Source organism: Anser cygnoides, chromosome 15 (genome assembly GCF_040182565.1).
Source record: "Anser cygnoides isolate HZ-2024a breed goose chromosome 15, Taihu_goose_T2T_genome, whole genome shotgun sequence".
Lineage (NCBI taxonomy): Eukaryota > Metazoa > Chordata > Aves > Anseriformes > Anatidae > Anser > Anser cygnoides.
In genome coordinates this window covers 10,970,429-10,998,069 of record NC_089887.1, presented here as the reverse complement: position 1 = coordinate 10,998,069, position 27,641 = coordinate 10,970,429, and the positions used below count along the sequence as shown (strand labels likewise).

The 27,641-nt window shown below is 42.6% G+C and overlaps 1 protein-coding gene across 3 annotated transcripts in view; it reads right to left on the bottom strand.

Moving 5' to 3' along the window:
* Window positions 1-8,174: 8,174 nt before the first annotated feature.
* GSG1L (GSG1 like) overlaps window positions 8,175-27,641 on the bottom strand; it is a 64,608-nt gene continuing 45,141 nt past the window's right edge. The window contains exons 4-6 of one of the 3 annotated variants that reach the window (XM_048064095.2): window positions 25,156-25,323; window positions 10,155-10,760; window positions 8,175-8,987 (exon numbers count right to left, since the gene is read on the bottom strand). In XM_048064095.2, coding sequence (XP_047920052.1) covers window positions 8,561-8,987; window positions 10,155-10,760; window positions 25,156-25,323 — 1,201 coding nt within the window. In that variant the 3' untranslated portion in view covers window positions 8,175-8,560. The remainder of the gene's footprint in view (window positions 8,988-10,154; window positions 10,761-25,155; window positions 25,324-27,641) is intronic. The other 2 variants (XM_048064089.2, XM_013176902.3) reach the window with 2 other exon arrangements.

Below are 27,641 nucleotides of genomic sequence, written 5' to 3'. Positions count from 1 at the left end.
AAGAGCCTTAGTAGGAAATTTCTTATGTGGTCCTTAATTCTTGTGTTTTCTTCTAAACATCTGGCTTAGAGGCATGATACTGGGTAAGGTGGAGTCTCTCTGACCCGGTGTAACATTCTTACCATTAGGGCATTGAGTTCCCCTGCATGTGTATCTGGTGTTTCAGACAGAAAGCACTCAGAGAATGCTTAGGGTGACAGAGGGGAGTTTCATGGTAACATTTAGTAGTTGTAAGGGAAGGGGTTGGATGAATGAAGTAGTTTCTAATGCTCCTTTGCTTTAGGGGCATTTCTGCTTGGTGGGAGGAAGACACATCACCTGATAGTACCCGAGCATCCCTAACTTATTGTGCTCTTAGAAAAGCCAGTCCTGTGGTGCTGCTCCAGGTTTGACCAGTGTTCAGGGACGAGGACACACCACAAAGCATCCCTGTCTGAAAGTGCACGATCAGCTGTAGTGTGTTCTTGCCAATGCTGTAGTGATTTGCATGCTTCTTCTTTGAATCTTCTGTTCTTGATTTGTTGAATTTAAAACTGAACATGTTCTGCTGTGGACACTACTGCCGTGTAATAAATGGTGTAACTGTTCTCTTAGCTGTGTTTCCCCATTTATGCACTGAAGGCTAAAATGAGACAGTGATTAACAGGGGACTCATCTGCCCACTGTTGCACCATTAAAACTTTCTCAGAGCCACTTCAATTTCAAGATATAGTCCCTTGTTTCTATCCCACATCTTCAACTGTTACAAATCTTTTTCTATATGTAGTCATACTGACAGTCTCTGTTGGTGCAAAGCTCTCTATCCAAACAGTGTAGGCAGAATCTTGGGATTCACAAATATATATACATTATGAAATTTGCCATGTATTCAGTTTTAATCCATTTAATACGGGCTATGGTGAATGTAAGTCCTTTTATCTGGTTGCATAGTAGCAATAGAGTATTTTTAATCCTAAATATTTCAGAGAGATTTTTGAGAATTTAAGGAATTTGCACAAAAAATAATTCAAAATATATGAAATAATTCAACATGTGCACCCCTGAAAATCTACACATGGTCTTAGAATTGGCACAAAACCAAAGCTTGTGGAAAAGCAAAGCAAAGCTGAAGTCAGATATAATAGAATCACAAAATCAGAGTAATTCAGGTTCAGAGGGACCTCAGGAAGCACCCAATCCAATCCACTACTCAAACCAGCAGGACTGCATCCAGTTTGGACTGGAAAACCTATAGGGATGGAGACTGCACAACCTCTCTGGGCAGCCTGCTTTAACACTTTACTACTGACTGATTATTTTTTTGTCCCCTTGACACATGATAATCCATACTTTCTCCTGCTGATTAAAGGCCTAGGTAGGCATGGATAAGATGTCTGGTATTGCAGAAAGGTCATCTCTTCTGTTATCATCTAACTCTGTAATGATAAATTGGTCTCCCAACTATAATTTTAGATTTGCAGATCAGCAGAAGTCTTATGAACTCCCTCTCTCCAGTTTGCTGGAGTCACTGCTAAAAATAAAGTAAGTAACAAAGCTCCCTGAAATGGTGTAAGCCTAAACAGTGGAAAAAACTAATCTAGGATGAATGCCAGTTCTGGCTTATTTCCAAAATAATGTTTTGGGATGGCTTTCTGTATACTGGAAATTATTTGGTAAGGATTAGTTGGCGAACAGATGAATCAAATTGACATTTCCATTACCAACAGGAGATCTATCTGTGGTCAGTATTCACGGAGAAGGATGCAGGTTGGTAGTAAGACTATTCATTATATTTAATATTGTCAGAGAAATGAAATAGCTCCTATTATTCATCTCTCTGGGATGGTAATGTATCTGAATATTAATACAAAATGGGAATCTGATCAAAATCCACTGACCCAGCAAGACATTGATATGTATTTTAATCACTCTCTTTGGGACATTGAGAAAATGTACTCTTCACAATAAAGCTGTGAGAAACTAAGATCTGCAATTTCTCAGTGTAGGTCTTTGGAAAATCAGTGCATCTCCTGTCCTTGTATCCAAACTTCTTCAGGATCTCGCAGTGTAGCATTAAGGCCCTAGGAGGGTCTGCATCTTGGTAATCTGTTCAGGGTAATAAAAGAAGGTGGCTTTCTTTTTTTTTTTTTTTTTTTTTATTTTCTACTTTTTCTTCTCCTCATGTGCCATGCTCAGACTAAGCCTAACAAGGGTTATTCAAGTGGATGCAGGGTGTAGTTCCAGCCTTTTCCACTTGTTGACAGGTCAGAGTGGAGGCAGAAGCTGGCATTGGTGACTTGCTAGCAGAGCGGGCTACGCGAAGCATGTAATATCTGCTCGGGTCTTCCTTTTGTAGAAGTTTGAGGTTTATACTACAGAGACAAAACAGCTTTTCTAGTTGAGCTGGAAATTCAACTGCAACATGCAGCCATTCTCTCCAGCGTCCTGACTGAAGTCCACTTGCTTTCCACATTGTCTATTTCTCATCTGTAGCCTTTCTACTAGTTGGGCACACGTCTGCCTGTCAGACTGCAAAGGGAGAGAAGCCAACTCATAGTGAAAAAGTAACCACATATAGAAACATGATTATAAGAAATGGAAAAGTCTCCAGAGACGGTTTCACCTTGGGAAACAATGCTTGTAGGTTTAATATGAACATTACCAAAGTCGGTTGAATTGAGTGTCCAAAAGGAATTAGGTATATAAATATATAAAGGTATATAAATGAGTAGAGTACACATAAGGAGAAGCAGCCTTCCATACAGGAAGAATGGAGGAGGGATTAATGATAATTAATGGTACTGCCCAAGAACTGTAACTCATATCTCAGTGAAGGAGATGCTGAAAATGAATATAAAAAGTTGACATTTCCTAAAACTAGTTCTGCTATATTGTAAGCCACAAACCAGAAGGGCTGGTGGACTTATTTTGCAGAAAGCATTCACATTATGCAGGGGTATTATTATTAAAAGAATGAAGGGGTAAGCATGAGGTTATACAATGTATGATTTAATGACTGAATTTGACTAATTATGCATTAGAAATATTCATGAGAAGCCTGAAAAATGAATTGGCAATGCATGATATAACCATAGTAAAGGGCCCTGCAAAACAGTACCACAGAAACTTTGCCATTTATCTTTTTTACTCACTGAAGCAGATGTAAATTAAGTTTCCACAGCCTGATTAGCCTGAGGAAAGCTCTTATCTTGATGATCTCCCAGTACAGTTCTTCTGGGAGAACAGAACTCCTCAGGTTTTCATGTAGTGGGTCTGGTCTGCAAGTGATTCCAATACCGGTTGTTTGTATAGCTATTTTTGTTTGTTTGTTTATTAGTGATGTTTATTGTATTGCAATGGTTTGGTTTTTGCAGCACAACTTTTATTATTTGGTTTCTTTTACTAGAATTCTGTCTGATCAGAGGAGTTGGACCAGTTGACCTCTAGGGGTCAACAGGAGGCCATAATTATTCTGTAATTCTGTGAGCAGTGTGGATCAGAACCCTCTGTTTAGCATAACTTACCTGCTGTAGAATCTGTTCTGCCAACTGAACCCTACTGAGCCATAGTATGATGAATATTAATAGCTTGCTTAATTATCTCAATCAATCAGTGCAAGCTACAGATCACCTGAGGCTGAGAAAAGTATTCATGTCCTCACACTTCTGCCTGGGCGTCAGCTCCCAGAGATGAAGCGGGGGAAGAGAGACTTGGTCTAGCCGTGTGACAGCTTAGGTCCGCAGGTTACATGCAGGCTTGAATACATAACAGTCGGTGCATGTTACTTGAATAAGTGCAATACTAATGAATCTGGATCTGGGAGTGACTGGAGAGTAGCAAATGTAATTCCTATAGTTAGGAAAGAAAAATGATTTGGTCCAGTATTGGCTCTTCAGACTTGAAAGTGTGTATTAAAGGAAAAAAATATATATATAACTTAAAGAAAAAGAGGATGGAATGCAACACGGATTTATGGACTGATTTTTTTCTGTATGTCTGGTTGCCTTCTCTGTCTGTCGGTACAGGCGAAGGTGATAATGTTTCGGAGAGAAGGCTTTTTTAGGCTAAGGAGTAATGTAGACAACAGTGCAAATCAGTATGAATTGTCCAAGAAGAACAAAGGATGAATCTTCTTTAACTGTCAGAGTAATGGGACTGTGTAATTTCTTTTCTGACTGAGTACTAGGCAGCAAGACCTGAAGTCTTTAGACAGAGCATGCTTGTAACCAGACACATTTCTGGCAAGAGCAGCATGCTAAAAGTGAAAGCCAAAACCCATTCAGGCCCATGTATTTAAGATATTGCTATTTTATTTTTCTTATGCTGACTCAATTTTGTTACCCTCCAAAGAGAAGGGCTCTTTCTGCAGGTGTAGGCATTCAGCCCTCACCCTTCTGTTCTGTTAGCAGTGGCTGGCTAGAGAGAAAATGAACTGGTCACTGAAAATCTCTTCTAAAGTGGGGGGAGAGAGCTGCGGTCCCCAGCAACCCTGGATAAGCAAATTTAGCAAGAGTGTCTCTCTCCAGTCAAACTTAGGTAAGCAAGCCTAGCAAGGAAAGCTAATGTTTATACAAGAACAAGAGCAGGTGGTAATGTACAGGAGTACAAACAACAGGAAAAACTCAGGAAAATGAGCTCCCTGTAGAAAAAGCAGGGGAGGTGGCTCAAGTACTGGTGTCCCCTCTGAGGGGATCTAATTAACCCAAACTTCCACTGGAATAGCTGAAAGCTATCAGGGCAAAAGACCTAATGCATATCTCTAAAATGGGCAGAAGTGATTCATAGCACAACAGAACCAGGGGAGGAAGGATGCTGAAACCTGACAGAGACCCAGAAATGACAGTATCTGACAGAACTGCCATTGATGATACAAAGGTCATATAAATAATTCACAGGCCCATGAAGGACCTTGTTACTAGCAGACATGAATCATAAATATCTTGAGTTGGAAGGAACCCACAAGGATCTTTAAGTCCAACTCCTGGCACCACACAGGTCTACCCAAAAAATCAGGCCATGCGACTAAGTGCACAGTCCAAACTCTTCTTAAACTCTGACAGGCTTGGTGACGTGACTATGTTCCTGGGGAGCCTGTTCCAGTGTGCGACCACTCTCTCAGTGAAGAGCCTCTTCCTGATAGTCAACCTGAACCTCCCCTGTCGCAGCTTGACTCCATTCCCTTGGGTCCTATCGCTGGTCGCCAGAGAGAACAGATCGGCACCTGTCCCTCCGCTCCCCCTTGTGAGGAAGCTGTAGGCCGCGATGAGGTCTCCCCTCAGCCTCCTCTTTTCCAGGCTGAACAGGCCCAGTGACCTCAGCCGCACCTCATACGTCTTCCCCTCTGGGCCCTTCCCCATCTCTGTAGCCCTCCTCTGGACACTCTCCAACAGTTTCATGTCCTTTTTGTACTGTGGTGCCCAGCACTGCACACAGTACTCGAGGTGAGGCCGCACCAGCGCAGAGCAGAGCGGGACAATCGCTTCCCTCGACCGACTAGTGATGCCGTGCTTGATGCACCCCAGGATACTGTTGGCCCTCCTGGCTGCCAGGGCACACTGCTGGCTCACATTCAGCTTGCTATCAGCCACAACCCCCAGATCCCTCTCTGCGGGGCTGCTCTCCAACATCTCATCGCCCAGTCTGTACGTACAGCCAGGGTAGCCCCGTCCCAGGTGCAGGACCCGGCACTTGCTCTTGTTAAACTTCATGCGGTTGGTGATCGCCCAGTTCTCCAATCTGTCCAGATCTTTCTGCAAGGCATTTCCACCCTCAACAGGGTCAACAACTCTCAGTTTAGTATCATCAGCAAATTTGTTCAAAACACTTTCTAGTCCTACATTTAAATTGTTTATGAAAACATTGAAGAGAACTGGCCCTAAACTGGAGCTCTGGGGGACCCCACTGGTGACTGTCCACCAGCCTGATGCAACCCCATTTAGCATAACCCTTTGAGCCCTACCCATCAGCCAATTGTTCACTCATCATATTATGTTTTTATCTAGCTTTATGCTGGATATTTTGTCCAGTGGGATACTATGAGAAACTGGTATCAAAACCCTTACTGAAATCCAAAAAGATTACATCAGCTGGCTTCCCTTGATCAACTAGATGGGTGATTTTATCATAAAAGGAAACGGGCATAAAAGGAATGGGGGTACAGTGGGCAACAAGTTGTGCTGGGTCTGTACATCAGATTGCAAGTAAAATAAATGGCTAATAAGCAGAGAACAGTATAGATACACCATGCTGGCAGACAGGTACTATCTGTCATACAAAGGTCAGAACAACCCCAGAGCGCTTACCTAGAAGATCCAAGAAGGTGCAGAGCATGTCCTTGACATGTCCCATCCTAAGACATCCGGAGCTGGGTGACACTAAGAATGATCTTTTCTTTTTAAATAAAACAAAATGAAACAAAAAGCTTAGCAAACTTCTAAGCATGTAGGATGTGGCTCCTAAACAAGTATGTCATTTTTATTTTAGGGAACTCATGGTTTTGGCTGGGGTAGAGTTAATTTTCTTCATGGTAGCTCATATGGTGCTATGTTTCAGATGCAGGCTGGAAATAATGTGGGTCACATCCCGGTGTTCCAGCTGTTGCTGAGCAGGGCTTGTACAGAGCCAAGACCTTCTCTGCTCCTGATGCTGTCCAGCCAGTGAGGAGGCCGGGGGTGCCCAAGGAGGTGGGGGGAAACAGCCAGTCCAGACCTCAGGGCACCAGGCTCAGCCATGGCACTGGGGGAAAGAAGGAGGAGGGGGCCAGCTCGGGGTGACAGAATTTGTCCTCCTAGGACACCATCAGCATGACAAGCCCCACTATCCTGGAAGGGGCTGCACACCTGCCTGCCGCTAGGCAGGAGCAACTGCATTCCTCGCTTTGCTTTGCTTGTGCGGGCAGCTTTTGCCTTACCTCATCAGCTGCCTTTATCCCAAGCCACGAGTTCTCACTTTTACCTTTCTGATTCTCTTCCCCATCTCACCTGGGGAGAGAGAGCGAGTGGAGTTTTTGAGGCCCTGAATGGAAGGATTTGAAGAGTGATGGCTGGCGTGACAGGAGAGGTGCATCTCAGTGAATGAATGTCATTCCATTCTGTGTGTAATAGGAGGAAAACTTGAATTTCACAGACATGCAAACACATAGGACTGTTTCACATGTATCATCAGCCAGGCGTGTACATACTCTTAACACTCTGGTCATTTCCCTGTGTCATAGAACCTGAGCATGGCTGCAGGGCCAACCATGGAAAGCCTGCCAGAAAAGCAGGCAGGTTGCTAGTAGCAGCTGCATGGATCTGCTCTATCAAGAGGCTGTGGAATTGCTTAGTTGAGAGATGGGACTCTAAAGGCATCCTGTGAAGCCACAGCCAGGAAGGAGGGCAAGAATGCAAAAATATTAAAAGTAAGTGGAAAGAGCAAAGTTTTTTGTCCCTTATTTGTTACAACAGGGACTCCTGAAATATGTGTTCTCTCTCCCAGTCAAGGCTGTGTTAATCAGATCTGAGACAGCTTTTCCAGTACACAAATTGCTGTTCATATACAGTGATGAATGTTAGTGCTATTATACCACACATTTGGAATTATGGAAGCAGGAGAACTTGACTGCAATCAAGCAGCACTTGTCCCTAAATGTCACTGCTCACCAAAAGTACATGAGCTCATGCAGATGTGTATGATTGTACATAAAACACAAGGTCTTGGTCTGTGTCACAGATGCTACGCTGTTTTGTGGTGAGATGGCATGGTAACCAGCACAAAGCGGCTAAGGCAGGCTTCAGAGAAGCGTCTTTGCTATGTAAAGACAAAGCATAGTTCGCGTGTTTGAACTGTTCTGTCAGCTCAGTTATCAGAAGGTGAGAAAGTCAGAGGTCACAGACTCCTACCTTCGCCTGTTTCACTGGTGGATTGTTAACTCCCTCATGCCTGAAGAGACCTGGGGACTTCAGCACACTTTTATGTCCTGGCTCTTAGATATCTCCAGTGGACAACTCTTTGGGTGCACTGCAGCTGACAACGTTTGTGCCCTGGATTTCTTCCCATATAACTCAGGACGCAAATGGGCAGAAGAGGGTGGTTTGCTGCATGTCCAGGTTCTGTCCCATTGTGTATTCAAGCTATAATTGTTGATTGATGTGCAAAGTATTTGGACAAAAAAAAAAAAAAGGACAGGCACAATTTTCTAACAAGTAATGTAATTTAATGACTGATATACTCTAGAAAATAGAAACTACCCAGATGCTGGTTGACAGGTCTGTTCGGGGTGGGGGAAAGGCCCTTGCTTGAACACACAATGCCTTGTTTCAATTCTTTTGGCAGTATTCATAGTAGCTGGAAACAATGAAACATCCACATATTGAAAGAGACACTAAGGGGAATTTTTTTGTCTTAATTGAAGTAGGTATGCAAAATGTCTTTTCACCCTGTCTCATCAGGTGACATGAAGGGCTCAGAGCTCACCAAGATGTTTACAGATGATTCATACCTGGAAGGGATAGACTCAACCAACTATAAGTACCATAGTTCAGTGCTCAAAAATCATCAGAGATATCTGTCTTACTTTGCAGAAGATTTTCTGAACTCTGTGTTATTGCACTTCTTTCTGTGTGCTTTTCTGTATATGTTGTGTCTCTTCCCTCAAGGTCTGGCTGCTAATTCCAGGGAATATGCTTTTCAGAATGTCACAATACACTGTGTACAACTCTGGGTCTATTTTGGGCTTGGGCAGAGATCTTGTGTTGCTTGCCTGTTCAGTGACTGAGTGCTGTAGCAAGTACACATCGCTGAAAAGTGCAGTCAGGATTTTGTGTGCAGCCTTGTAAGGATCGTCTTCAGACTGCACCATTGCCTTGAGCTCTGTCAGGGTGTAGCCATTGTAACGCTTGCTGTCTTCTGCCAGGGGCTGCACTGTCTCACCAATGTGTCTCACTTTCCACTTCAAGCATTTCAATTCTTCTTTTACATCTTCTAGTTCTTTCTCCATGGCTTGGAATTCCTCTGTGGTTACAAATCTCCTGCAAAGAAAAGAAGTGGCAGACACAGTGCAGAATTCAGTGTCTCAGTGGGGTAAAATCAGCCCAACTTGCATGGGGTCAGGCCACAGAAACAGGTTTGGAAGGGTGGTACCTGACGTGTCACTGAATACACCCTCCAGCTCTTATTTGTCAGACTACACAGTAACAGCCTATTTTCTCTGCTGCTGTGAATGGGATTTTTTTTCAGAGCCTGATCATGCTATCGCTCCCTACAGCTACCTGAAAGGAGGTTGCAGGAGGCGGGTGTCAGTCTCTTTTCTCAGGTGACAGGTGATAAGAAATGGCCTCAAGGTGCACCAGGGGAGGTTTAGACTGGATGTCAGGAAGAATCTCTTCATAGAAAGGGTGGTTAGGCTTCAGAATGGGCTGCACAGGGAAGTGGTGGAGTCCCCTCCCCTGGAGGTAACTAGGAAGGCTGGGGATGTGGACCTTAGGGACATGGTGGTGGTGGTTTAGTGGTGGGTTTCTAGTGCTAGGTGGATGGTTGGACTTGGTGATCTTAAGGGTCTTTTCCAACCTAAATGATTCCATGAATCTATTGTCAAGAGGCTTTTTCCAAAGTCCAGGTGGACTGAGTCTTTATGCCAGTACTGGCATTTAGTTTAAACTCTCCTCCCCAGGGCTTAATACTTCTATTCTAATCCAAACGTAATGGTGATAGAATGTGGGGCACTTGTGTCACTTGAAGGGGGAACATCATTCAGTAAGATTCACCTTGAAGACCAAAACTAAATGGTAACTCTATTAGCCCACTAGAGGATAAAGAAGGAATAATGGTGGGGGTTGAGCTGTATCATGACAGTTTTGCTTCCCAGGTGGCTGACTAGTACAGGGAGAGAGATGGATTCTCATTTGAAAGGAAATGAGACCACATTTATACTGTTTTGTTCAAGGAGCTGAGGTTGACAACCTGGCCCAGGTATGGTCCATATTCAGATCTGGTTAGCTAAAAAAAAGGGAAGGAAAATATAATGGTTTTGCAGGGTTATGTGAGAGCATAGGGTAGTTACAGGAAAACAAACATTGGAAACATTTAAATTGTAAAAGATTTAAATTGTTTGATAAGGGGTTGTTAATGATTGTGTATCATCTGTACTAAGTTGAGTCATTTGAGGACTTAAACATGTGTATGACCTGGTTACATACCTTTCATGATCAGGATCTTCCAGATCTGATTCAAACCCCTTTCCTGTAGTTTTTAATCCAGTTTTAGAAGAGCCAGGAGATTGGGAACTATCTTCAGGAGTCATTGTTGCTGGAGGCCTTGTGCTTTTCCTGGTTGGGGTCAGTGTGTAAGCTGATGCCGAAGCTTCTAAGCTGTGTGCTGTGTGAGGACAAAAGGTATAGAAGGAAGTAGCATTGATCCCTGGACTGACTGGAGAGGAGTCAGAGTATTGCTGAGGCTTGGCTGAGCTGGGTGTTAGACTGAGCCTGGGGCTGGATGGGCAAGATGCTGCAATAGTCCTTGCACCAAGTGGGCCAGAACATGAAATTGCTAAATTTTTACTTCTTTGCTCAAATGTCTTAGGGCTTGGTGATTCTCCTGGGGCCAATCTAGTGATGGAGACGATGTCCAGCTGGGTTTGATCCTGAACCGTGGAGATCTGTCTGGTTGGTTCTGATGAAAGTGAAGAGCTGCTTGATATGTTGCTGGAAGAGCTTGACGTAGCAAATGGGGGTATTTTCTGAGCATTATGGTCACTCCTGTTCCTCTGAACGTTAGTGACATTTAGAGCTGGGTGTTGTGAAGCCCTGAGGAAAGACAAACACACAGTTTTTCCTCTGGACTAGCCTAATTGCTTATAGAGCAATTTTAGTTCTACTCTGGGACAATTTTAGGCACATATCCCGCAGCTGCATTTGCCCATAGCCTGATTTGGTTCTCATGTCTGTATAAAATCCGCTGCTTCTGATGACCAAGAGCAAAGTATTTGAGAATAAGGCACACAAATTCATGATCAGTTCCTCCCCGGTGCCAGCTAAGCTATCATCAGCATAATCACTGGCACGTCAGTGTTCTCCTTTTCAAAGTCATAGAGCTCTGTGAGAAACAAGGATTTGGTATTGGGCAAGGACAGGGAAACACTGGAAAGCTAGAAGGTTTCTGGCATATTGATTGTGACAAATTCCAGTAAGAATGCAAGAGGATAAGACCTGACTTGCAGGTTGTCTCAGCACCTGCCTTTGATCATCCCTGCAAAGCATGAAGACCAGCCCTCACCTTGGACCCATATGCTTTGGTTTCCTGGTAGCTCTGCATGGTTGCCCAGTGAATCATGGGGTGAATAAACAGGCAAGGTAAAAATAGAAGAACTGCACAGAATGATATCATTGTTCATGTAGTGACATTATAGGACATTTCCTTTATACAGCTGAGTGCTATGGACTTTTCCTTCCACCCTAAGTTGTAAACTGTGCACAGAGCTGACCAGCTTTTAGGTGACTGTAAATGCCAATTGCATGGCGTTCCAGACTGCCTCACCTGAATACTGTTTTCTGTACTTCTCTCCTGGCTGTTGCTGGGAAGGAGAAATCCCAATGCTTTTTGCTATATAGCTAAATCTGACTTAGTTTGGCAAGACTGATGGCAAGAGAAGAAGATATACCAGTGTAAACTGTAATTGTTCCCATGGATAGTGACTGCAGCTAGAAATCCTTTGACCTTGATAGGGAACATGAGCACATTCACTGGGCATATCACAATTCATAATTTCTGAGAAACAAAGGACACGACAGACTTCTGTAGTAATACCAGCTACCAGCTGAGTCCTCTTGTGCATCTGGTATGTTCATGTTCCTCTTGTGGTAGAAGATTGCAGAAAATCATGGTCTGGATATGTTATATATGAGATCTAGTGTTCTGTTAGTAAAAGTGGCTTGAATTAACTGCATGTTCACTTCTCTGCCTTTCTCAGTGTCAGATGCAATTAAATCCCATTTTTTAAGGCCCTAAAGGGCAAGCCTCGCACCTATTGGCTTCAGTAGGGCTGCTGAAACAGTTAAGACCTTTGCTAGATCACAGAATAATTATCAAGTTTAAATCAAATTTAGAGTTTTTATAATTGGAAGAGCAGACAGTAGCAGAGCTACTGAATATAAACAGAGCCAAAAGGCAGCATAATATGAGTTATATAGCAGGCAGGAGAGTAAACAAGGCCAATTGTTGGGGAACACCCTTCCCCACAAGTCCTTGCTTTCAAAAACTGACTGAACAGGGGATGGGAAGACATTTTCAATGGTGTAATTAAAGATGCTACAGAGCTGGATCTAAGATGCAAAACAGACTCCCTACCTACAAGGGCACAGCCCTCATCCAGTGCAGCAGAGCTGAGGAGAGAGCGGTTTGAACTCCTGCTGTCCTTCATTGCCAATTCAGATGTCAAAGGAGAACGTGACATGTTCAATGCCAAGGTGCTAGGGATGAAGCAGTCTCTGCTTGTGGCAGGTCTGGAAAGCTCTAACTGAGTCACAGTTAGTTAGGAAAGGCAAAGCCTTGCTGTTGCTGGAAGAAAGGTAAATTCTGGATGCTTCTGCATGTTCCTTGCTCCCCAACCCATCCCTTGACAAAAGGCTTCTCTTTGCTCATAAAAGAAATGTTTCTGGGTTTTCTAATGCAGCATTTTTTTCTGGGGTTAAGTCCTGCCCGCACACTATGTGTAGCTTAAATGGGCTGCAACCCTTATCAGAGATATCTAAGCCAGTGGCCTAGGACTGTGACCATCCTGGGATCTTGCCATTACTTAGGCATCATCAACAATGGTGTTGTCCTTTTTTACAAAAAAATTGCACCTTTAGTAAAATGGAGAAATTGTCATCTTTTCCTGTTCTTGTAAATGTTATGCCATCATAAATAGAAACTTCAAACAGCTTCACAATGCTGTCTTCTCCAAACCAAATTTGAACTGAGTTTCCAGCTTCAGAGGTGAATTCCAACACTTAGTCCTCTTTACTACTTGTAATAAGTGTCTTTTTTTTTTTTCTGAGACAGCCCAGCATATCACTACATATTCCTTACTAATATGTGAACACATTTTACAAGCTCTCTAATAGATAAGCATAATTTTTAAAATTGGCCACCTTTTACCAGTTTCTAAAGTTGGGTTTTATTTGCTATTTAAATTAAATCATTATTAGTAGAAAGACTTCCCTGAACAAAGTCTCTTAAGGGCAGCGTTACAGAGAATAATTTAATTTTGGCCTTCAGTACTCAGGTGTTCTGACAGAATTTATGGCTCAGTCCTTAAACAGCTATCCAGGGATCTGAAAAGCATTAGAAAAGCTTTTATACAAAAGCTCAAAAAATAAAGCTTTATCAGGTGCTTTTGCAGAAGACTGGATTTTTCTATACTAGTCTACTGTTCATTTTTCTGAAGGGGTTTAGACAGACACTTCTTATGATCTTCTAACTTTGGAGTTAATACTTTCATGCTTTATTCAACTGAGAACATATCTGCAGCTGAAATGCAGTATAATACCTGGCAACTCTGACAATGATATAGGTTCAAAGGATAATTCCAGCCATTTTGCAGAATAAACTCCAAGACAGATTTTTTTTTGAATTTGTCAACTCATGGTTTTGATTCAAGTCACTGAAGATGCTTTCCTTTCTTCACTACTAAACCCCATGATCAGAAAATACTTTTTGCTGTGGAAAAGTGGAGGAAACTTGTTCTGACAATAGCAAAACTCATTTTAAGACAACTGAAATGAAAATACATTCTGTAATTTTATATATATATTTGCCCTGAAATTTCTTGTACTGTAAAACTATTTGAACATTAAATGAACAATAATCCTTGCTTACATTCTGGAAGAAATATAACATTCACAGTAGCTAAAATGCTATTTGGGTGCATATCCAATCTGCAATACTTCTTCTCACATCTTTAGCAGTGTTGGCCGGGGCTGTTTTTTGTTTTATTTTGTTTTGTTCTTCATAATTCCTGGATTAGCTGTAGGAAATGGCATATTTACAGGAAGGCAATACTTAACAGAGTGTGACAAAAAATCAGTTTCATAACTCATTGAAATTTCTATATGAAACTTCCCAATTCACTGGTGCACTGGAAGAAAAAACAAGTATTGTAAACTATCACTTTCTTTTACTTTTGCATCCTTCAATTTTCACTCTCCCCAGTGATTAACATGGGACTGAATTTACATTTATCATTATGTTTCTCACAGGAACAGAGGGACTACGTGGCCTAAGAAGAAATCTGGAGTTTGTTGAAGCAAAATGTCAAGTCTGGATTTTAGCAGAGGTAAATGAGGACAGAACTGAGACCTATAACTTTGGAGTTTCCTAGTGGGCAAGGGTTTGCCTGAAGACAGGACTGAAATTCCCATTGCTTTCAGTATAGCAAGACTGGTTCTTAGGTCTGTAACCATAGTGCTTTATCAGAGTGCTTTACTTGTTTTTATGTGGTGAATCACTATGAACTGAATAAATTACAGGAACAATCGCAGGACTTGGAGTTGAAATCAATGCTGACATGAAACAGGAAGGTGATTGCAGCTGTCATGTGTCTCCACAAGGAGAATCCTTGACTCAGCTTTGAGCAACATTTCAAATGCATCAAGCCCTTGTTGTCTGCCTTTTTCCAGCCCTGTGCTGCTCAGCATATAAAGCATGTTCCCTGTTGTTAGAGTGACCTTGTCTACCGTCTGTGCCTTGCCCTCTCCAGCTGAGCTTGTGCAATATACTTTCTGTAGCACTGAATTTGAAGATAGATGAAAGTTTCTTGCAAACCCAGCACTACCTTCCTTCTGTGGCTCCTGGAACCAAGAAAAAGCAGCAGATTTTCATTTTTATGAATCATTCTCATCATATTTTAAATCTAGATTGCTTCTGATGATCTTGTTTGAATAGAAAAAGATGACAATGTGCTTTAAATTGAAGCACTGAGAGGCTGTTTGCATAAATCTTACTGTAGACAAGCAGGGGTAGGAGGATGGTGGAAGAACTGTGGGATGGACCCTGGGGAAATGCCTGCAGGTGATGATATGAGAACAAAATGGATTTTTTTCAAGGCCTCCTCTCAGTCAGGCGACCCTCTAAAACGCCCACACTGAAAAAACAATGACTATCTTATTTTAATGATGGATGCATTTTGAATAGTCTTTCATTTTTCTGCAAGAAAAGGTGGTGTCCTGGACCCTGGGTTAATCTGCCTCAAATAGCAGCCAAGGCTTTTTGACACAGACAATAAGCAAAAAAATGGAGAATATGCTATTTCCTGCTGTTGGCCCTTCTGAGCTACCTGTCTCCTCTTTAGCTTTGCCACCGTATCCATTCCTCCTTGTTCACTGTGTCTTCTGCCTCTTTCTTATCCCTTGTTCTACATCTGTTCTCTGTACCTCTCCCATCTGCCCTGTGGACCCCAAGAACATTGATCAAAGCAGCAGGCTCATTAGATTAATGCCTAGTGATGGGAGAGGATTGGAGGAGAGAGTGGAAGTGGTATGAACATACAGATGTCTGAAATCAGGTATAAGTAATAACAGTGAGCATTTCTTGCTCACAAATAACTGCAAAACAATATCAACAAAGATATCCTGATGTGAAACTTCTTCTATCATTTTTGTATAGCTGCCCAACCAGTGCATTGAGATCTCCCAGCCCTGCACATCTAATAGAAAAAGTTGAGACCTGCAAGGTCAAAAAAGACAACAAACAGGCTACTGAGAGTATTTAGACATTTGCAGTGGAAATGGTAAGTTTGGTACAAAAAAATATGGCTGGAGTTATTAGATGTGTAAGTGCCAGTGCCATACATTTGCGGAGGAATCAAGCAGAGGATGTCAATTTATAGCTAGAGCTCCTCGATGTTGTTCTTAGCCCAGCTCAGGCAAGTTTCCACGTTAAAGGAAAATTATGGTTTAGTGATGGACATTACATGGTTTAATGTATAATTATCAAGACTGGCTATTGCATTACTCTGATCAAGACTCCCAGAATCAAGCTTCTGAGAGATTTATAATTAAAGGCCACTTTTCAAAATGGATGCTTCATCTCCTAGCAGAGGAACTTGAGATCCTTGAGTCCTGTCCTGTCCTGAGGCTCTCTGTGTTACCTGCAATCTCACATTTCTCCTGGGTTGTTCTCAAACCTTTATTATTCTCTCCTCTAAAGTCACCTGTAGAGTGGGTGTTTGTCTTCTACGATTGCTCAGCCTTGTCCTTTTAATCTTTTATGTAAATGTTTTAGCATTTCGCTCTATAGTGGCACTCAATAAAAACCCTCTCTCTCAACAAGATCCAGATATTCAATTTTGTCATTGTGGAAGGACAGGAAAAAGAATTGTATCTGAATATGAGTGAATATTCTTGATATACTGTTTCGTTCAAATTAGAACAACCTTGGAGCATTTCTAAGTGAGACCAGCTGGCAAGTCCTCCAGGGAATGAAATGCCAGTTGAAGTGGGCCACAGGAAATAACTTCTGGTTATACCTCCTCGTGTCCTACCGGTACGGGACAACCTCTGCATGAAGACTTCAAATGCGAGTCATATAAATATAGATGGACTGGTCAGCTCTGAATAGCTGTTAAAGGTTTAACTTGTGGTCCGTGAAGCTCTGGCATGGTGTCTTGTCTTTGTCTCTAAGGCAGTGACTCTTCCTTAAGTAAATGGTCTTCAGTCTTTTGAAAAGTCACCACAGTTTGTTACTGAGAGTGTGGGTGATCAATCAGTACCCTGCTTCCTCACCTGGATCAGCTGGTGGGGGTGAAAATCTAATATTACAAGGTCTCAGATTTATTTGTGATATTTTAGCTCTTGGCTTCAGTTTGACCTAGATACATTAGCTGTCTTGCTGGTTATGAGTCTTGTTACAGAGCTAAGTAATAATCAGCTACCGATAGTCACATTTTCCAATTAATTCAATTCCTAAGTTGATTTATCAAGAGATTTGTGAACTGGTCCAGGGAAATAGTTCTGTATAGTGAGTCTTCTACTCTGGGAAGTCCCAGGATTAAGATAAATCTTACTTTTGCCATTGGATTTAACATAAATATGGATGGACTCTTGTGTAGGTTTTGTGATGAATTTTGGCCATATTGTCATGAAAAGGTGGGATGACAGTTCTGTAGCTATTGTATATCACAAGATAAACCTGCTGCCAGTCAAATGAAGAAATGAGTGAAGTTTATTCTAAAGCATCACTCAGAAAAAGGGAACCAGAATGTTCTGGGAAAATACTTGAGGACAAGATAGCAGGAGGAACTAAAATGAACTTCTAGTGACTTGGGAATTGTGTGGATTTGCATCTGCTCCTGTAATCGCAAGGTGTGGTGATGGGAAGAAATTCTCTTTTTCAGATGGATTTCACATCTACTGACTTTTCTCTTCCATCCAGACCTTGCCCAGTTCTGTGTCTCTTTTAACTGAAACACTGTAATGGTCTTTAAAAGTGAAAACACAGCATTGTCTTGAAGTCTGGTTAGCTGAAGGGACACCTTTTGTATAACGCTTGTATTGCTACTATTGCTTATTAGCTTAATGGTATATGTAGTTTTTCCTGTTTGCTTTCAGAAGCAATTGCCTGTAATTGAAGACACTGAGATGAACACATTGAATGAAGCGCACCGGATGATTTGGATACCTGACTTCTCTTTTGCAGTTTGCTTTTACAGATCTGTCAGCACAGGTGTTGAGGTAAGCTGCATGTCTTTCAAAGGTAAGTACTGAGCAGGGCTGGGCACAGGACCAACAGAGCCTTGGTTCTATTCTTTGGAACACTTCATGATGTCAAGAATTGTTATTTGTTCTTTGAAAAAAACACCTTTGGACAGCCATCATAATGAAATAAGCACATTTGAGCACTAGCCATTAGCTTGGTAGGGAGGGAGTTTTCTTGGGAAATATGACCCAGAACAATTTCATACTAATAGATTTTTTCAGGCCTGCGAAAATGAAGGATGTGGATCTGCCTGTGGAAAGTTCTACAACTGCCATGACATTTTCAAGGAGCAAGAGTTACCAACTGAGCTGATGACAAAGCAAGCCTGAGAGCAGCACTAACTCTAGCATGTCTGTGTGGAGACCACCTGGAGAGCTGTTCCAGCTGGTCTGACGAAGAAGCAGAACCATTAATCATTAGGGGTGTGGACACCAAGCTTCCATGAGTATGTGGCTGAGATGTGCATCTCAGCAAGACAGAAGCAGCAAATGCTATGAGGTTTCCAATTTTTATTAGCACAGACTTAATCCTAGAGCTCTGTCAAGCAAGTCACTTTCCCCATCCTCCCTCCTGCTGAATGAAGAATCATCTGCTTTCTTTGCAAGGAAATTGATGGAGACACAACATCTCTTTCCTTGAGAGTAAAGGAAAAATATAGTATTAAGAGTAGGACAGGAGCCATCCTCCAATATTGCTCCATACATTGAACCATTGATTCCCATAGCTTAAAGGAAGTTTTTTTTTTTTCAAATGATGAATAAAAGCATAACAAATTTCTGAATAAAGATTAATAGAAGTGCAAACAAAAGGCATTAATTATATAAATGTTATTGTCTATCAAAGATGCTTCCAATCATTTTTATACTCAATAGCATGCATCATCATAAAGTGGTGATAAATATAGATGAAAAATGGTAGTGATAATGAAAGTTATACAGGTGTAAATTATAGCATATTTTTAAACTACTATGAAATCACAGCTTTTTGAGATAGCATAAAATTATAGGATATACGTACAGCCTAAATTGAATCCTGGAGAATTTTGTACTCTTCATATGCTAGTTGATTACTGTTTGGGCAACACTGTCTGGGAAACTTACAAACCTCTGTTTACAGTGCTTCCTACTCCAAACCTTATTCTTAACTCCAAGAAACCAGTTGTGGGGACAGTACAAGCCATTGTGTGCCGTATATATTCAGAGCCATGATCACTTACTATTTGGGGAGCAGCTATGGAGGCACTGTAACCTCAGGTCCCCAGCCTCAGCCCTCTCCTCCTCAGTCCTGGAAAAGAGAATATAGAAGTAGCACCTTTAACAGAAACCAAGGCTGCTCCCAAATGTACAGAAATGGAAGGGTCAAAATAAATAAGAGAACAACATACCTGGGCTCCTCCCATCTATAGCTAGCCAGGCCCATTACGGTGATCGTAACAGTCTCAGGAAGGTCTCAGTTCCATTGGCCTTGCCCCTCTCAGGGGAAAACTTATGTAAAGAGGCCATGGGGAATAGAAATGAGGGGCTCAGGGCTGCGTCTCTCCCATTCTTTCACTATTTTGGATGCATTTAAGCATCAGGGACTAACAGCATTGTACAGTACAAGTGTGTTGGGAGTGGATAAGTTGCTAGTGCTACACCATTTAAATGCCAGTTTGTAATTTTCCAGAAGGAATAGCTCTGCAGATAGACCCTGCTGTGTTGCAGAATAATGTGCAGGATAAAGTATAGAACAGATTCAAGGCAGAATGTTACACTCATCCTTGTGTGCTAATCAAAGGTGAATTGTCAGATGTGAAATTCTTATTGTTGCCCATGACAAGATATTGACCCTGTAAAGAGGAAGTACTGCAGGTCAGTAGCTTAAAACCTGTTCAAATATCAAGGTGACCAAAGAAGAAATCAAAGCAAGAGTCTGGCATATCTTTTGACAGTATGATCTGCACGACATTTTTATGTGAGTACAATGAAGTTAGAGAAAGAAAGGTCTGATTAAGGTACATTAAAGAAATGCACAAAAACTAAAAAAAAGTCCTTAAAAATAATGACTTAAAAAGTTCAGATTCTCAAAGGGTCAGGAACAGTCCTGATTTATTACTTCTGCAATAATAGTTTTGGTCCTGACATCTGTTTCAAACTTCTCCCAGCATTTGAAAACTACATTTTCTAGCCCTGCAGACAGTTTGTCTGCACTGTTATCAATGTCAGTTTATACTCATTTCAAGTTAGAATTTCACCAGTAACATCTGCCTGATGTTTCATCAGTTTGCAGAACAGAGTAAGGGCTTAGTCAGCAAGAAAAATGCTGTGAAAACAGCTCAGTACCATTAACGGGTTTTGATGGACAGTTGAAAGTTGGCAAAAACTGGATGGATGAATTAACTGTGGAAGGTTGAACTTTCCAGATTTGCTTGATAAATTTGTATGCTGGCTTGACAATTGCTATGAAGTGAGATTTGCTTCACAGGGAGTAAAAGGCTGGGTATCAGACAGGTGGCAGGGCCATGCTGATCTCTTGAACCTCTCTCTGAGAGGTTCCCTCTCCCATTGGTGCCAGGGTGGGCTGACCTCCTTACCCCATCTGCAGTGGCTACAGGTCCAATGGGATGCGGCACTCCTGGCCTCACATGGCCTGACCACACCTGGATGCGTTTTCAAAAGCTGCTACTCTTCCTCCTCTTGCCAACAGTAAAAGAGGTCACTGGCTAGTTCAAGTTTACTCATATCATTTCTATAGCTTTTTATTCCTTGATTACGTACTGACTAGTCCCTCTCCATGAAAAGCTCCCCTGAATTTGATTTCTGCCCTTTCAGCCCCCCTATCTGAACCCTAAGCTTTAGTTCTCCATACTCTTATCCAAAGCCTCCACATTCCCTCACACTAGATCCTCCTCTCTGCAGCTTTGAAGGTCCTTCCCATGTGCAGCACAGCTGACGTAGTTCCTATGGTGTGGAGACTGGTGTTCACAAGCAGCAGTAATGCAGACAGGCTGAGGCTCACATGCTGTGAGGAGGGGATGGAGTGAGCTGGTGGGGAGAGATGGGCTGGGGGCTATGTGGCTCATCCCCTGCACAGCTTGTGAACATGGTGCACACTTCTTGAAACAGGAGCCATCAAGGGAACATCATCTAATACATTGCTAGTGAATCTTCAGTTGGGGTCTTTGGGAGTCCTCAAGAAAAGCTGGTGCAAATGCATGTGGTTAAAATTAAATGAAATACAGTGATGTTATGCTTGACAAAGTACTTGCAGGAGAGGTGTTTTGTTGTCTTTTTATATTGTTTTTTATTCATAAAACAAATGTCTTCTCTGGGAACAAGGGCCTATAGATACATGTTCCGACAAAAAACTTACTTCAGACAAAATGGGGCTAACTCTTCTTCTTCCCTATCTCCCAGATGATGAACTGCAGCTGTGGAGACTGATGTCAAAGCTTTAACTTCCTCCAAAAAATATATTCCTCTTAGAAAACTGCCCACTGCACTAAGTCTTTTCAACACAGAGGCTGTTTGCATGTGTACCGTGGATGCTGAATGTGTACTGAGGCAGAGAAACATGCAAAGAAGAAGGTAGTAATATACACAAAGCAAGTGGAAGGAAGAAAGGCTGGATGGTTTTATTTAAATGTTTTGAAAAGAAACATGGAGGTGTAGGAGTAGGAGGGAAGGTGAAGTATCCCTGGATATATGCACAGGTAGGAAGGGGAATCTATTTTCTACTTGTGTAAAGGAACATCAGAGCTAGAGGAAGTCATGTGCTTGCTGAAACTGTTGGCACCTTGGTGATGCAAAGAATCTAGAAATACGGTGCTACTAATCAATGTTCCCAGCACCCCTGCATTCACAGAGCATACCCAGGTGATGCTGACCACAAGCATGCTAACTTTAAAAAAAAAAAAAAAGCCTGCAATGCCACACGGCTTTAGATCTCTAGAATGATCCCATGGTAATGCTGCCTCAGGACTTGTTACACACTCAGATATGACGATTAAAATAATGCAAAATAAAAATAACAAAATCATAATCATGAAGTACATTAGTTGACAGTGAATATAAGATCAAGCATCAAAAACATTGTAAGAATGCTGTAATTATCAGTCCAGAAATGTAAGACATTGGTAGCCTGTGTTTACTGAGAGGTCTGTGGAATGTCATGCTGCAGGATGAACAGGGATGTGGCAGAGATGTGCTCTGCATGAGAGGTCTGAGAGGTGCTAGGTCTGTGATAGTCACTCTGAGGGCCACAGGTGCTGTTTGGGGGCACATGTCTCCATCCCATGGATGGGAAGAGGATACGTGCCATGCAAATGCGTATTTTTGGCTACCTTTCTGAACAGGAGTAGTTTCATTTCAGGGGCCCATTGTGGGACCTCTCATTGTCTGCTGCGGCAGAACATAGTCTGGGGATGCCACGTGTTTGGGTTGTGTTTGCCAGGTGTGTGTAAAAGAGACTGGAGGATATGGCCAACTAGTGAATTGTTCACACAAACTGAAAAGGAGCAAGGAAGCTGGAAGGACAGAATAAAGTATACAGCCCTGTCATAGAGCAAGTGGTAGAGACAAGAATATTAAACACGGGTCATCTCTCTCCAGTATGAAGGCTATTCCATATGCATGTTGCCGAGTACGGCACTTGTTTTGAGTGATATATATATAAAGAGAATTAAAAAACACATGGGTTTATACTGGCCAAAGTGTCTTTTTGTCTTGGGTGTACATGTGTTAAATACCCTGTTAGTTGCATGGCTAAGATGAAGCCTTCCTCCCAAGAGACGTGAACAAGCCTTTGGTGCTGGATTCAGCTTGTCGTACTTGGTGGGCCAAGCTCAGTCATTGACCTGTTTTCTAGTGTGTTGGTGTGAAGGTCTCTGAGATTAGAGCTTCAACATGAATTTGATTGGAAAGTGGTATGTGATATTGTTGTACATAAAAATGGCAAGTCTGTGTAGTATGGAGCGTGCATGAAGAATCAAAATCAAACCACACAACACAGATGTGGGATAAAGAGGGTTACAGTCCTCTATGCAGTTATTTTTTTTTTCCTATTTACTGTTCCAGAAAGGGCAGCAGTGATATCTTATAAAGTTTCCTTAGCATTTCCCAATATGATGCAACATATTCTGTTGCTTACAGTTCTGCTGGTCTCACATCTGCAATTCTCAGTTCAATAATTCAGCTGTTTCCCTCTCACTTTGTATTTCCCCGAGACACACAGGGACCACTTCCCCTTCACTGTCTGTACTTTTTTTTTTAAACACAAAAAATTTTTAAAAACTCACTGTTGTCTCTAAAAGCAAAATTAGGAAAGTCATGGTTGTTTGAATCATTTCTTTGATCCTTCCAGATCGTATGAAATGTAGAGAGAAAATTTGCAATTTGGCAGAGAAGCAATTGTGACAGCAGAGCCTATTAGTTAAGGTTGGCTAACCAAAGCAAAGTTATAAGCAGTAAGGTCTCTAGTTTTTCCTGCTCAGGAGGACTCCTCAATTTCCTACCGAAATGTCTGATCATGCTAAATTTCCTTTCTCCTCAAAGCTCCCCAGACACTCTCTTCCACCACTGAGAAACTGCTACGTCAGTCAGAAGAATGGGAATGAATCCTCCCTATGTTTTCTGCAGCCAAAATATCTTTACATTGCTTCTAACAATCAGATTTTGGTGAGGATTCTCTGCACTTATCAGCTCCTTGTTGCATGAAGGCACACCTAAAGAGTCTATCAGACATTCCTTGTTGTCTGAGGTCAATGTTTTTGCGTTCTTCACATTCTGCAATGTTAAGCAAAGCTTCTTGTGAAAGAAGGAGGGCAGTAAGTGCACAAGTGCAGCCACACGGGCTAACAAAAAGAGTACAGAGCTATGACTAGCAGAACTCAGAATAAATTAGCATACTTTTTGACAAGGCATGCCTATATTCTAGTCATTAACCCATAGTGCCCTTCAGAAGGACCCTGCAAAGTCCAAGGCCTTTTCTGTGCTTTTTATTGAATGATTGTTCCATATGCAACAAACTAATTTATATTATATGATGTGTCAGCACCTTCCAGAGTGGCTGATCTGCATCCCATCTCTGCTGCCAGCAAGCGTAATTGCTCCAGTAGCTCATGTGGGCTGTCTCCTCAGGCACATTGTAAACCCCACTGGTGACAAGCACAAGGTGTGTGTTCTAGAGAAAGGAGAATAACTGGTATAACTGATACATTGCAGATGGTTATGATGAGTGAGTAGAAAGGTGGAGATTGGTGCTGTTAAGTGTTTAAGTTTATGGGCAATGATTTTTGTGTGTAAGTGCAGGGGAAGGGGATGGGAAGGCAAGGCAGGATTAGTGTATCATGGACCAAATATAGAACTACGCAGAAGGCCAAAGAATGCGTGGGAGGTGAGCAATATATGTGAGGGGGAAGACCAGTGCATATACCATAACTGTGTGTTGACAGTGTTTGTACCTCTACCCCTGTACCCCTATCCATATAGAGGAGGGGGTAGCACTATAGGGGGTGCTGGGCATGCAACAAGAATATGTAGGGTCTGGGTGGCAGAAGAGAGTGATAGCTTTTCTCTGAGGGTCAGGAAATATTTTGTAAGAAGTGGAAAATGCCTGTTAGAGGTTTTCCTGGTTGTCCTGTTCTTGTCATACTGGTAAGCGTACTCTCAGGCCAAGGAAGGAGCTGAATACGGACCTTGTATCTCATGATGAGGGCCAACTGGCCACCGAGCAGTTGGCTGTGCAGAGCCACAGCCGCAGGCCTGTGCCTTGCGTGGTGGGCCCTGCCTGGTGATGGTCACACAGCGTGGGGCCAGCAGTGGGACGGATGGGCCATGGCACCTGCAGGCTGTGTTTGTAGACAGTGTAAAGGAGTGTTTCTGGGCCTTCAGAGCTCAAATGGAACTTGAAGTGAACCTAAGACCCTTGGAGCAGCATGGGTGGCAGTGTGGGTGTTTTTGCAAAGGAGCATGGCACTGCAATATGATATGTGCACTATTTTTGTGTGGAGGAGCTCAGGAAGAGCCCAGGATGGGTTGTAGCATGTGAATATGGAAGATGACAACTCAAAGGTAGCCTGGTGGTGGCTGGCAACTACTAGAACTTTAGGGAGGTGCCTATGACATGCTCTGAGAAAGGATGGCTGTAACAGTTTTTATACCCCCACTACTTTACCTTTTTCAGGCAGGGAAAATCTGATTGCATTTGTAACATAGCTTCTTATGTATTACTATGAATCAAATGCATTACGTAAGGACTTATCAGTCTTGTGTTTTAATGAGCAGATATGAAAAGGCAGGCACTGGGACATCACAAAATTGAAGTAAAAACAGATCAAGCAGGATCTTTTGCATTTCTCTTTAACACACATCTTCTCTGCGTATCTCAGAGACTTTACCCACATGTGCTGAAATGGGCGAGAGCCTGGGTTTTCTGAGACTTGCAGAGTCCATGAAAACCTCCACTGACCGAGAGACTGTCTGCACTGACCTTTCTCTGAAGTACTTGATGGCTTCCTGGTCTAGGAAGTTCTGTTCTTCTCGAAAGCCCTGCTCAAAGATTTTGCGCTTGTGTCTGAACTCAATGACAGTCTTAGTGTAAGAGTTCAAGGTAGTAACGGAGGCCGCCATGCAGCAGGTGAAAGAACCCCATGCCAGACTGTGGAGAGAGAAACCAGCAAACAGAGCTGGGTTAAGACAGTAGCTCATGTCATATTTCTGAAGCCAAGAGACACACATACACAGGATGTGACTAGGCAGGTAAGTCAGCAGTGACAAACCCATCGTCCTCATCTTACCTCTAATGACTTGTGGCACATGCTCAGACATGCAGGCAGATGCTGTGCTGGGCACGGCTTTAATCCCATGGACGAGTGCTAACGTTAGCACTCGGGGCACTGACAGAAGAGTGACATGTCTAGCTTTCCTTTTGAAATGTTTCAGAGCCTAGCAGACAAGTGCTAAAATGTATAGAGCAGTAATGAACACCGGGAAAGAGTTGTGCAGAGAAGTGTAATACCCCAGAGAGCATGTCTTTTGGGCCCCTAGAAGGTCTCCAGCATCCATGGGAGACTGGCTCCAGTGCTACCTCATGAATGGTTTCTATTTCATTTTGCCTTCCTCAGACTACTGTATTTCCATTTATCCCAGTTCATGGACATTTCTAGCATCCCTGGCTTATATCCAATCTCTGAAAACCTGACCAGATTAGAAGACAGCACTTCCATTTTGTGGAGACATCCAACCTGAGGGCAGTGCCCCAAGCAAGCAAGCGGTGCTAGCCAACCTCAGTCAGCCAGTGGCAGGACACCTGCAAGTGACAGCCAGGAGCATGGGAGACAGGGAGAAGGAAGGTGGAAGTAAAAAAGTGACTGTCCCAGTGCCAGACTGGAACAGCGATGTTAGTCTGGGTCTCCTGGCAAGCAGAATTCAGCTGGGAGCTGCTCCGCTCACTGCTTGTGGATTAGGTTTCCCTCCTGTGTGCCTTCTGCCTCCAGCCTTTGCCTCACTGATCTTATGTTCACATGTGGCTGGGGGGACTCCCAGGCCCAAGGAATTCGGGGTTTTTTTCAACACAAGTGTGGAGCACAAACAAGGCACTGTTTTCCCCCCTGCTGTTTGAAGGACTTATCCTTGTTCAGGCTCCCCTCCCATCACATTCAGCCCATCAGCTCCAGCTGCATCTATTTCATATTGGCTCCTTAACTAACTTGGATTAACTTAATCACCTGTCAGCTACGCACTTTACATGCTCCTTTCTTTCATCCTTTCTATAACCAATTTTAATGTTGATATAAATTATGCAGAATAGAAAAAATACAACCACAGTAGCATTATCTCATAAATAAGCATTATAAACCGAGCTCTCAGCATGAACTGTTTTCCCCTGAACTGTTTCCCAAACTGCAAATGTTCTGCAGACAGGAAAACAGTCCTTCATTTCAAATTAGACAGCACATATTCATGAACTGAAAAACCTGGGAAAAAAATGGTTCAGGTAAACAGAAATGGCTTATTTCAATGATTTCAAAACTCAGTGCATAACAACAGTCCTTTTACAGACTCCCATGGTAATGAAGTGTGTGGAAGCAGCCCTTTCCTAGCCAGTTTTGAACCTGTTTGCCGGATGCAATCAAATGAGAAGGAAGTGTAGTGAACCCTTGTGGGGATGAAGTTCCCTTAGGCTTCCCATGGTTGGGTGAAGACGTGGAAAGGAAACTTGTGCTATGTGTAAGTGTCCAGGCACAGGGAGGCCTGGCAAGTGACTTCATGCACAGAGTGCATGGAAAAGCTCCAACAGCCCCAAACATTTCCAGCTGGTCTCCAGACCTATATCAAAGAAGAAGCCAGCTGAAACCACATGCTTCACTGTGCCCACTTAGTGCCTGGGGAATAACACACGGAGAACATTTTCTCTTGAATGTTTCTGACCATTTCTAATCATTAACTCAGAAATGTTGAAAGGTTCAAAGAAGGAAATGCAGAAAGACTCTTGGTGTGACCTCAGGTCTGGCATTTGGCAAATCATAATAATGAGGCAATTATGATTGATATGATTTAGTTTTTATGGACCCTGGTTAAATGTCATTCATTTTTTTAAGTGTCAAGAGCACTGAGTTACATCATACTCTAGTGAAGACCTCTTTAAAAATAATGGCCCTCCATGCCAGCTGTGCCGAGGTGTGGTAGGACTGTATGCACTGCCTCTGGTAACTTAGCTCAGGTCTGTGGCTCAAACAGCTCAGGCTTGTGCATTTGCTTTCTTTCTGGAGCAGCCAAGCCTTAACTCCCATTGATCCTTGGAAACGCTGAAACTCACTGCCTAGAGAATCCATCATCCCATTCCTGATGTGTGCCAGAGCATGGGCCAACCTCCAGGCTTTGCCAGAGGCCTGGAAAGGGGGTCTGATAGCATGGACTGAGGGGTGCATTTTGAACCCTGGGACTTCTGAGCAGATCACAAGCAGCTATTGCTTA